Here is an 11494-nt window from a genome sequence, read left to right on the forward strand (position 1 = left end):
GCTATAGTTTACTTAAACCCAGAAATGGATGTATATGTATGAACACCACCCATTATAGCTGATGTATCGTGTAGCACGACTGAAGTGACGTTCAGGTCTTAAATCTTTTTGGAAACGTCTTGAATATGGTATTAAGCAGTGCTGATACTTGCAGATAACTTGTGTTTATTCCTCAAGGTGGGAATGTTTGGTAAACAATGATGATGCAATGTGTCAATCATAATCACCTCAGACATAAAAGAAACGTTGCAAAATTTGACATGGTTCAGCGATTTACTGCAGAACAAGTTTCTAATCAGATACCAGTGTCGTTTGACTTTGGATCTGATGATGAATCTGTCAGCGAACAAAATATTGATTTTGATGATTACTAACAGGAGAGTAGCCTATTGAGAGTAATGTATCCAATGATCCAGATCCCGAGTATGAGCCAGATGCTGAATTTACCGGGGGAAGCGGAGAAGGTGCTAAATTTGTCTATCATAATATACTTTTTTTTTATAATATACGTTTTTAGCCATGAAAATTATACATGTTAAAATGACTCTAATTACGAGAATATTAAATATTGTAATGATATTTTCATTTTATGGGGACTGAAATGTTTGAATGAAAATGCTACAGTACTTTCATTATTTTAGCGTGTGAATTAGTTAAGTGCGTAATTTTAACGGTGTGTATATATATATATATATTTTGCATCGGTTTAATGACAAATATAATATAAGAAAATATGCTGTATTTTATTATTTTGTCATTGTTAATAAAATATTAGGACAGTTTTATACTATTGGGGCAGTTTAAAGATCCATCCGTGTTAGATATTTACTATATCTGTAGATATGTAAGAGCTATAAAACTATATTTATAGACATGTAATAATGATTGGTGAAACGTGTATGGATTTACAGGTTAACGAACGGGGGTATTATTTGTATTCTTACCCTGTTTACTGTCTCTGTTTTCTTTATTTGGAACAGGGAGCATCCAGTATTTCTCATCTTCATGCAGATTGCCATCATCTCAATTTTTAAGTCATACCCAACTGTAGGAGATATAGCACTCTATATGGCCTTCCTGCCTGCCTGGAGCTACCTTTACAGATGTGAGTAGTGGTGTATGAGGAATTAGTATTTGGCTGAATTTAAACGGATTACTAGATTCTGCGAGCCTACAGGAGAGAGAGCCGTTTCCTTTCCTGGCCATTATAGCTGTAATGTAAAGCACTGCATTTGCATTTTGGAACTAGGGTAATAATTATAATTGATTCTTTTTATGTACTTCTGGATATAGTATTTACTTTAAATTCTCTCATTGTGACGTGGCTAACTACAAGTAAAAACACTTAGCATGATCTTGTTCAAAGTAATGCTAGATTTCATTTAATGTTAATTCTGTCAGATTTAGCCTTTGTGGCTGAACAGTTGGTTCAGGAACAGTGAGTTACACAGAGAACCTTGGAATCAGTACTATGAAACAAGTTCGTTTTTTGACATGTACAGAAAAAAAGTCTTAATATGAGCTGAAGTGTTTCATCCATTGTAAACTGGAAGATTTTTCTTTTTTTCTCAAGTTCTGAGGAACATCTTCCTGGTTTCCTGCATTTTGTTGGCATGCTCAGTCCTCTTCCCTGTGCTCTGGCATCTCTGGATCTATGCTGGCAGTGCCAACTCAAACTTCTACTATGCCATCACACTGCTATTCAATGTTGGACAGGTAAGCAGATTTCATGCTTCCTTTTCATTTATATTTATCAAGAATAATGTGATTTTTAAACATGCAACAAATGGAAACAAATGCTGGCAGTGCCAGCTCAATTAAATAACTGAGTTGCCCACTACTCAAATACTGTTTAATATATAGGGATGCTGCATAATTTAATTTAAAGCATATTTTTGTTTAAAATAAGTAATAAGTTTAAATTGGTAATGCAATTTTAAAACAGGATGTAACATTATCAGCAACCACATGATCAATAGCCACTGCTGGAGCGAATAACAGCATTAAAGCTGATTCTGCAATGTGTAACACAGTAAGAGATGTTTGTAGATGATTCGCTCCTCCATGCAGAATATTTCTCTTTTATATCCTTAGATTTGTGCATTTAAACTGATTTCAAGTCAGGCCATTGGTTTTCAAATGGGTTCAAACATATAGACGGCGGTCATTGCGAAACTCAGATGTTCCCACAAGCATTTCTGTGTTGATTTCAGTGTATGTTTGGGTCGTTATCTTTGTTTGAAACCCATCTATGGCCAAGTCTTAATCTTGTGCCAGAGGCAACCAAGTTTTGCCAGTAAATAACAGGCTAAGAAAATTCATTATGCATAATAAAGTGCCCTTTGACCACCAGTAAAAAATAAATAAATAAATAATGCCTTGTAAGAGTAGAAAATAAGTACAGTAGAAAAAGATATCACTCAATAATATGCCAAACGAGAAGTCTTTTATTTATTTATAATATTAACATCAGATGAGCCATTCAACATATGAATCTGGAATACTGCAAAAGATTATTCATTATTATTTCCTATTATCAGATTCCAATAAACCACATATACAGTATCTCACGAAAGTGAGTACACCCCTCACATTTTTGTAAATATTTGATTATATCTTTTCATGTGACAACAGTGAAGAAATGACACTTTGCTACAATGTAAAGTAGTGAGTGTACAGCTTGTGTAACAGTGTAAATTTGCTGTCCCCTCAAAATAACTCAACACACAGCCATTAATGTCTAAACCGCTGGCAGCAAAAGTGAGTACACCCCTAAGTGAAAATGTCCAAATTGGGCCCAATTAGCCATTTTCCCTCCCTGGTGTCATGTGACTTGTTAGTGTTACAAGGTCTCAGTTGTGAATGGGGAGCAGGTGTGTTAAATTTGGTGTCATCGCTCTCACACTCCCTCATACTGGTCACTGGAAGTTCAACATGGCACCTCATGCCAAAGAACTCTCTGAGGATCTGAAAAAAAGAATTGTTGCTCTACATAAAGATGGCCTAGGCTATAAGAAGATTGCCAAGACCCTGACACTGAGCTGCAGCACGGTGGCCAAGACCATACAGTGGTTTAACAGGACAGGTTCCACTCAGAACAGGCCTCGCCATGGTCCACAAAGAAGTTGAGTGCACGTGCTCAGCGTCATATCCAGAGGTTGTCTTTGGGAAATAGACGTATGAGTGCTGCCAGCATTGCTGCAGAGGTTGAAGGGGTGGGGGGTCAGCCTGTCGGTGCTCAGACCATACGACGCACACTGCATCAAATTGGTCTGCATGGCTGTCGTCCCAGAAGGAAGCCTCTTCTAAAGATGATGCACAAGAAAGCCCGCAAACAGTTTGCTGAAGACGAGCAGACTAAGGACATGGATTACTGGAACCATGTCCTGTGGTCTGATGAGACCAAGATAAACTTATTTGGTTCAGATGGTGTCAAGCGTGTGTGGCAGCAACCAGGTGAGGAATACAAAGACAAGTGTGTCTTGCCTAAAGTCAAGCATGGTGGTGGGAGTGTCATGGTCTGGGGCTGCATGAGTGCTGCCGGCACTGGGGAGCTACAGTTCATTGAGGGAACCATGAATGCCAACATGTACTGTGACATACTGAAGCAGAGCATGATCAGTATGCAGTATTCCAGCATGATAACGACCCCAAACACACCTCCAAGATGACCACTGCCTTGCTAAAGAAGCTGAGGGTGAAGGTGATGGACTGGCCAAGCATGTCTCCAGACCTAAACCCTATTGAGCATCTGTGGGGCATCCTCAAACGGAAAGTGGAGGAGCACAAGGTCTCTAACATCCACCAGCTCCGTGATGTCGTCATGGAGGAGTGGAAGACGACTCCAGTGGCAACCTATGAAGCTCTGGTGAACTCCATGCCCAAGAGGGTTAAGGCAGTGCTGGAAAATAATGGTGGCCACACAAAATATTGACACTTCGGGCCCAATTTGGACATTTCCACTTAGGGGTGTACTCACTTTTGTTGCGAGTGGTTTAGACATTAATGGCTGTGTGTTGAGTTATTTTGAGGGGACAGCAAATTTACACTGTTACACAAGCTGTACACTCACTACTTTACATTGTAGCAAAGTGTCATTTCTTCAGTGTTGTCACATGAAAAGATATAATCAAATATTTACAAAAATGTGAGGGGTGTACTCACTTTCGTGCGATACCGTATATGTATATGTGGGCCAAGTCGAACGTACATTCATAGATTTTATTTCACATGAGTTTCAATGAACTCATAATATTCTCCATAAATGAACTAAATTTAGTTCATTTATTTCAACACAATATACTGTGGTAGACAGCTAAAATAACAATAACTTTGTCAGTGTCCAAATATCTAGGCACCTGGTATGTCTTTACTGACTATAGATTCACTTTGACCTGCAAATATTGCTGAGAGCCCTTTAACTGCACAATGTCTGCCTTGTCCCCTGCTGCAGGCATACACATGACCTGTTCGTCATAGAAAAAGACATCATGGTGCACAAAAAATATTAAATAAGTTATTAATTTCACTATATGTGTGTGGGTGTGTGCGTGTGTGCGTGTGTTAGATCCTACTCATGTCGGACTACTTCTACGCATATCTGCGTCGGGAACATCACCTGAGCCAGGGGCTGTACCCACAGAGAAAGGATGGCAGCGAGGCCACACTGGTGTTAAAATAACCTCTGAAATGGCAGCATGGTTACCTCTTCCTCCACTCTTCCCTGACCTTTTTTTTTTTTTAACTTTTTTTTCTTTTCCTCTACCCAACTTTCATTTTCAAATAAAAAATTTGTTTATGATTAATCTGGAAAATCCCTCCATGTACCCCATGAAAATAATAATGAAACCGTGTACTACAAGTGAGCTACCAGTTTTTGTTCAATAGGTGTAGGTGACCCAGTGAACTATGATACTGGCAATTCTCTAAAACTCTAAATCCATTAGAGCTGCAACAACTAATCGATAATAATCGATTATGAAAATCGTTGTCAACGAATCTCATTATCGATTAGTTGGTCTGTGCGCGCAATGGGGTACGTTTACTCACTATGTTACTTCTGTTCCGAAAACACACTTCGGAGAGTAAATACTAAAGTTGTGTCCCAAATGACGTACTATACACTTACACTGTGCACTGTGTACTCTACTGTCTAGCGCAGTATTTCTCAACCGTGGGTCTGTGGGCGCCTAGTGGTCAGTGGTGTAATTGCAGGGGGTTCGTAGGAAAGTTTTTAAAATGTTCATGTAATTTTTTTTTTTGTGAAATGTATCAAAACATATTCAGATGAGATATTTTAAAATTAGTCAATTTGGTTATTCACATGCATTCACAAATATCACATTAGCTGCTTTCATTGATGGATTTATTTTATATTTATTTACAAATGGAATGATAATTTGCAAAAACCTATGAGTGATAGACAAGTTCAAGTGTCTTATTGATTTGTAAAATAAACAAAAGATAATTCAGAGAGTCAAATTAAATGTCGCACCAACAATAAAATGTCAAATTGAAATGTCCGATGTTAATATTTTTAATGTTAAATGTTAATAAAATAAAGTAACGTATAGAAATTACTGTTAAATATATAGCCTATAATTGTTGTGGATTGTTCGAAATATGCTAGGGGTCCAGAGCTCAAAAGGTTGAGAACCACTGGTCTAGTGTATGAGTTATAGAAAAGCAGTATTGTCTAAAATGGGACACATTAGTTTTTTACTAACTGGAACTATAAGCTGCTTCCTAGTCAGTGGCGCATGACGTCATACGCACACACAATGCAACGCCGCTAGCTTTAGCAGACACCCAGAGTCACCGACAGTGACTTTCTTCAGATTACTGTTTGTCAACATTACCTTTTACATGACCACAGTCACTATTCGACGGAGGCGTAATCGTCAAGTGACTGAGGAAGAAAGTGTGCGAACCAAGTCCTTTAAGGCAGGAGAGCATTTTGTATTAAACACCCTGAAGATCAAAGTTTATACAGCAGGGTTGATGTAGCACGGAAGCACGACAGTGATGCACAAGCACAAACTTTTATGTTTGTATCCAAAATGCTCCACTGTGTGTTAGGGGTTGGGGAAACTGGTACAAGGTGCATAAAAGGTTTAGTTTAATTTCAGTTTATTGTCATTATATGGTGTATTTGCGTGCTTGCAGCGTAAATTCTGTTGTGTTTTTTGGGTTTTTTTTTAACAGAAGCGATTTGTTAATAATGAGGCTGCATTGCTCCTCACTCGCGGTGGGAGCGGAAGTAAGATCTGTAATGTCTAATTAAAACACTAGGATCAAAAGTAAAACAATATGCCTAAAGGCAGCGAGTAACAGAAACCATAAGGTGCAGTGAAAGGGAGTTTTTATTACTAATTTAGGACTGTAATTTATTTCAGTGCTGCTTTTTTTTTTTTTGCATCTTTAAAAAGTAATGCATAAATACTATTATATATTAGTTTATATTATATATAAGTATTTATGTATTACTTTTTATAGATGCATAAAAGCACAGAATTAAACTATAGTGCTTAATGAATAATATATATTCTGGTGTGTGTGTATTGGGTTCTTTTCAGTCTTTTATAACTGGACAAACAGTTGTGTAAATTTTTAGTCTGAAGTTTATTTTTGTAACAATCAGTTTGTGGATTTTATTTTAAATAAACGAGAAAATGGTACTGAAAGCCCCCCATCCGATTAATTGAAAAAATAATCAGCCAACTAATCGATTATGAGAAGAATCGTTAGTTGCAGCCCTAAATATTCCATAGTGTTTTGTTTTGAGGTTAATTTAAGTCCACAGCATGAAATCAGTTAAAGGGCTATTTACTCATGGAACTTGTGGTTGAATCATTCCAGCAGGTTCAATGCAGTGGACTTTACCACCACTAGTGGTGTTCCTCACCATAGGTGGCACCTGTATGTGTCTAAGATTACGACCTTCAAAGTCTCCTGCTCAGGCCTAATATGGCAAAGTTAGTCATCCTGGTTCAGTTACCAACAAAGCACACTAATCTTAATCTATTGTGAGTAATGCAATGCCACCTCTTCATTGTTAGGAAACTTGAGTATATATAGTTTTTAGTTGGATTAATTGGTCATTGATTTTGACAGACTTAGCTGAGGATAGCTGTTTCTAAACTCATCATTCAAACAAATACAGCCTCTCCTTTCAGTGTTTCCTCCAAAGCTGTTCTCCTAGAACAGATGCTAAGGCTGTCGCAGCATCCCAAACTTTTCTCAAGATTCATCTACAATGATTAACAGAACATATGCTATAATATTTGCCCCTACGTTTTGTGAACTAGTATACTGTTTCCATTGTTACAGCTTATTTTAAGGGGGAGAAACCAAAAAAATGTAAATGGGAGTTTGGCCCATGTGGGATGCAGAGGGAAAGTTTCTAATATAACATATATAGAAAATATAACATGCAAATAAATAATAGTTCTTTAATAACTTGATTTGTCCTGTCTATGACTGTAGTAGAATGCCATTCCTAATGGCCTGGAGTGGAAAATGCAAATAATTATACTTGGTTTCTCTACTTTGTGTACTTTGCCGGGGGGTGGGGGGGGATATTTATACTTTGAGTATCAATAAAACTGAATACTTGTACTCTTAAATACATTTGAAAGTTGTTGTTTTTTTATTGTTTTTTACTCAATGTTTTCATTATAAATCTTGGTTTCTTCTCTCATCTCGCCAATGACTGTATGCCATATGTCAGTAGAATGAGATCCTGCACATTTTATTTACATTTCAGTTTAAAGTAGTTTAAATGTAGATATAATTGTCTAGACTAAGAATCATGGCAGTTCATCATCTCCAGTGACCTGTTCGTGCTATGCAATATAGTTAATGCTATAGCTATCCCATGTGCATCTGAAGATCGATAAAGCACAACACTGCTGTGTTGAACTTAAGTATGAGCCCCTGGCCCTACCTCACGAAAATGTTTCAATTTGCTGAAGTTTCCAAAGAATCTCATAATGTTAATTATTTACAAGTTTTATTCTGATGAACTTATTAGCAAGCTGTGTAGGATTAGTTGTGTATATGACAAGAAAACTTGCATCGTGTTTTCAGGCAAAATGGCATATATATATTTTTTTTTAATAGAAGTTTTAGATGAATGATAAACTAAAGAAAACTTTTTTACTGTATCTATTACGGCATTACTGTATTCCATTGAATACATTTACAGGTAGGAACTATTTTTTAATTAACACTCGAGTACATTTTAGGCTGGGTACTTCCACTTTTAACTGAGTAAGAATTTGACACATCTGTACTTTCACTTAAGTATAATTTCTCAATACTTTTTCCACTGTAATTATTTATAATCTCCTGGTCGCTTCCTCCCTAAGCAGATCTGTTGACCCAAATAGACAGTGTGGTTTGGATCCTCAGCCAGTTCAGGGCATCTGGCGCCTCAGCTCAAATTGACAACTAAGACTAATCTAGCAGTCCATTTCTAAATGCAATTCAAGGTGTACCAGACAGCCATTACAGCCTGCCACAGCATAGTGGGTGGCATCTCTCTAGGGTCCCATGCACTTACTAAAGATGCCACTACTTGCATCCTCTGCTGGTCCTCTTGGCAATACAGGTAGGTCATTCTCTGAATACAGTGGCAAACTTGTCCCATACTTCTGCAGCTTTATTAAAATGATAATGTATCAAATTCCCACAGATCACTAATACATTTGTGTTCATTTATGTGCTGTTGAATAATAAAAACAAGTTTGACTGCTTTATGCTAAATATTTTTATATATTTTGTTATTGTAAATGCTGTTTGCTTTGTCCAGAATGTCAGTCATGTGCAGCACGTGCAGAATCATGTCATATTGGTGTTATCTTATAAAAATGCTTTGTTTTGAAATCATCCAAATTTGAAGTTGTCCGATGTTAGTCCTGTAACTGACTGCTGAAAGAATGGAACACTCTGTAGCCTACAACTAAAAAGTGCATTGACAAGAGTGCAGAAAATGGTTCTATTGGGTTCTATAGGGCTGATGATATTGGGGATATATACCGCTCGCGTCCCTGTACACCTCGCCGAGTATTATAGTAGATATAGTAGAGTTAGATACGTTGTTAATGTTCTGTTCCTTGATAGATTTAGTTAGTTTGAACTATAGATTAGTTCATTTAGTCCCCGCTGGTTTTTCCGCTCCCAGTCCATAGTACTAGTTCATGTTTCTTGTTTTGTGTTGTGACCCTGTTTTCAGTGACGCGACTCTGATTCCTGCTTTGCCCCGTTTACGCCTGTTTGCCGCTCGCCGACCCTTTGCCTGTCTTGACTACGTTTTTAGCATTACGATGTGGATTTGTCTGCCTGCCCTTAAATAAATACATCTTTACCTGCACCTGCTTCCGTACTCTACTCCCTTACGTCTCGCAACGTACAGAATACTCCGGAACAGAAACAAAACAAACGCATGTGTCCACAGTAAACAATGTCACGACTGTCAACATCCGAAGAGCATGCGCTCGCTGTCCACTCATGCACGCGCGCCCTCTCATGTCTCCAAGCACGTTGCCGGAAGTGGAGCTTGTGACATTCGCACGTCTCACTCTGGTTGCTAGGTTATTTGGTCGCGTCATCAAACGCGTCATTGTTCGGTCAAATTTATTCGGCCTTTTCGCTTATTTCGCCAAACACCGAAAGGGCTCTTTTTGCTATTTTCGGCCGAATAATTTCGGCCGCCGAACATTCGGTTCATCCCTACCACGGTCAGCAAACCAGTTACTAGTAGTTTTGGCACTGTGGGCAGGTGCTGCGTCCTGTTGGAAACGGAAATCAGCATCTCCATAAAGCTCGTCAGCAGATGGAAGCATGAAGTGCTCTAAAATCTCCTGGTAGACGCTGCATCGACTCTCGACTTGAGAAAACACACTGGACCAACACCAGCAGATGACATGGCAACCCAAATCATCACTGACTGGAAACTTCATACTGGACTTCAAGCAGCTTGGATTCTGTTCCTCTCCACTCTTCCTCCAGACTCCGGAACCTTGATTTCCAAATGAAATGCAAAATTTACTTTCATCTTCCCCGTGATTGTGGATGTGTGCACGAAACAGACAGAGATTAAAGGCTCAGGAAACCTGTGCAGGTGTTTTGAGTTAATTATCTGATTAGAGTCTTCTCAGGTCCACATTTCTGAATTATAAATTCTTTATTCAAATATTTTTGAGATACTGGATTTTTGATTTCCGTCAGCTGTAATCCGTATTCATCGAGATTAAAAAAGGCTTGAAATATTTGACTTCAAGGTTAATGAATCTAGACTACATGAAAGTTCCACTTTTTGAATTAAATTATGGAAAAAAAAAATCCTCTTTTTCCACAATATTCAATTTTTTTTTTTTTAGATGCACCTGTATGCTAAAAAGGGTGGCTGATATCCTGGTCCACCATGGGAGGTAAACGATCTGCACTTATATAGCACCTTTTAACCTTAGCGGTTCTACAAAGTGCTTTAAACTGTTGCTAAATCTTTTTCTCATCTGATGAGAAATCTTTTTCCCCTGATGAGTTTGCGTGATTTAAGTAACCCTGAATGTGGTGACTGTTGGTGTCAGACTGGATGGTTAGAGTATTTCAGAAACAGCTGATCTGGGATTTTTAATAACAGTCTAGAGTTTATACAGAATAGTGTGGAAAAAACACCCAGTGTGCAGCACTTCTATGACTCGAATCACCACGTTTCTGAGATAGCTCAAATGAGACAGACTGGTTCAAGCTGACAGGAAAGCTATTGTGACTCAAATAATCACAAAACAGCAAAAAAGTATGTCTGACTTTTATTAATAGTAATACCCGATTTAAGTAATATGGTTGGTGAGTGTATTTCAAAAGAAAAGCACAAGTTGCATTACTTTTAACAATAATAACATAAATGTTGTGAAAATTATTCATGTGTTCCTTTTGTGTATATTTTGAATAGGAACTATTATTCTATACCTTTAAATTAATCTCAGCTCCCCTTTTCTCTCTAATCCATAACATCATTAATGGATTTTACAGAAGCCATAAGACCTCTACAGAAATAAGGTCTTAAGCTGCAATTCTGAATCAAGTCATGGCATTTTTTTAGTCTTAATCTTAAAATGATGTCTCTTAATTCTTTTATTTTGTATTGTATATTGCATTGAATTCATTTTGCACTTGCATTGTGTATTGTTTATTTATAGGTATTACCAAAGTGCATCTCCATTTTGTTCTATGGAAATATTCCAGGGCTTAACCAGTGCCAGGATTCCACTAGAACAAAATTCTACTTAGTTCTAATTGATGTTGCACTTTTAAGGTTCATTTGACTCACCCTTAGATTGATAGCCAGATAGCCCTAGGCTTTATAGGGATGCAACAGTGCTTACTGCTTATGAAAGGGCTTCATTTTTACATTGAGGATTTGTTGGAAACTCTCTATTCCCTCAGATATGTATAAGTATGTTTAGGTTATAGTTTGATGTACCTACTA

At 37.7% G+C, this 11494-nt stretch overlaps 1 protein-coding gene across 1 annotated transcript in view; it reads left to right on the forward strand.

Annotated features, from left to right (window-relative positions):
- The window catches only part of pigu (phosphatidylinositol glycan anchor biosynthesis, class U), a 31250-nt gene extending 23625 nt beyond the window's left edge, over positions 1 to 7625 (forward strand). The window contains exons 10-12 of the mRNA XM_053637489.1: positions 981 to 1105; positions 1574 to 1716; positions 4568 to 7625. Coding sequence (XP_053493464.1) covers positions 981 to 1105; positions 1574 to 1716; positions 4568 to 4681 — 382 coding nt within the window. The 3' untranslated portion in view covers positions 4682 to 7625. The remainder of the gene's footprint in view (positions 1 to 980; positions 1106 to 1573; positions 1717 to 4567) is intronic.
- Positions 7626 to 11494: the final 3869 nt, after the last annotated feature.

This window comes from Ictalurus furcatus, chromosome 12 (genome assembly GCF_023375685.1).
Source record: "Ictalurus furcatus strain D&B chromosome 12, Billie_1.0, whole genome shotgun sequence".
Classification (NCBI taxonomy): Eukaryota; Metazoa; Chordata; class Actinopteri; order Siluriformes; family Ictaluridae; genus Ictalurus; species Ictalurus furcatus.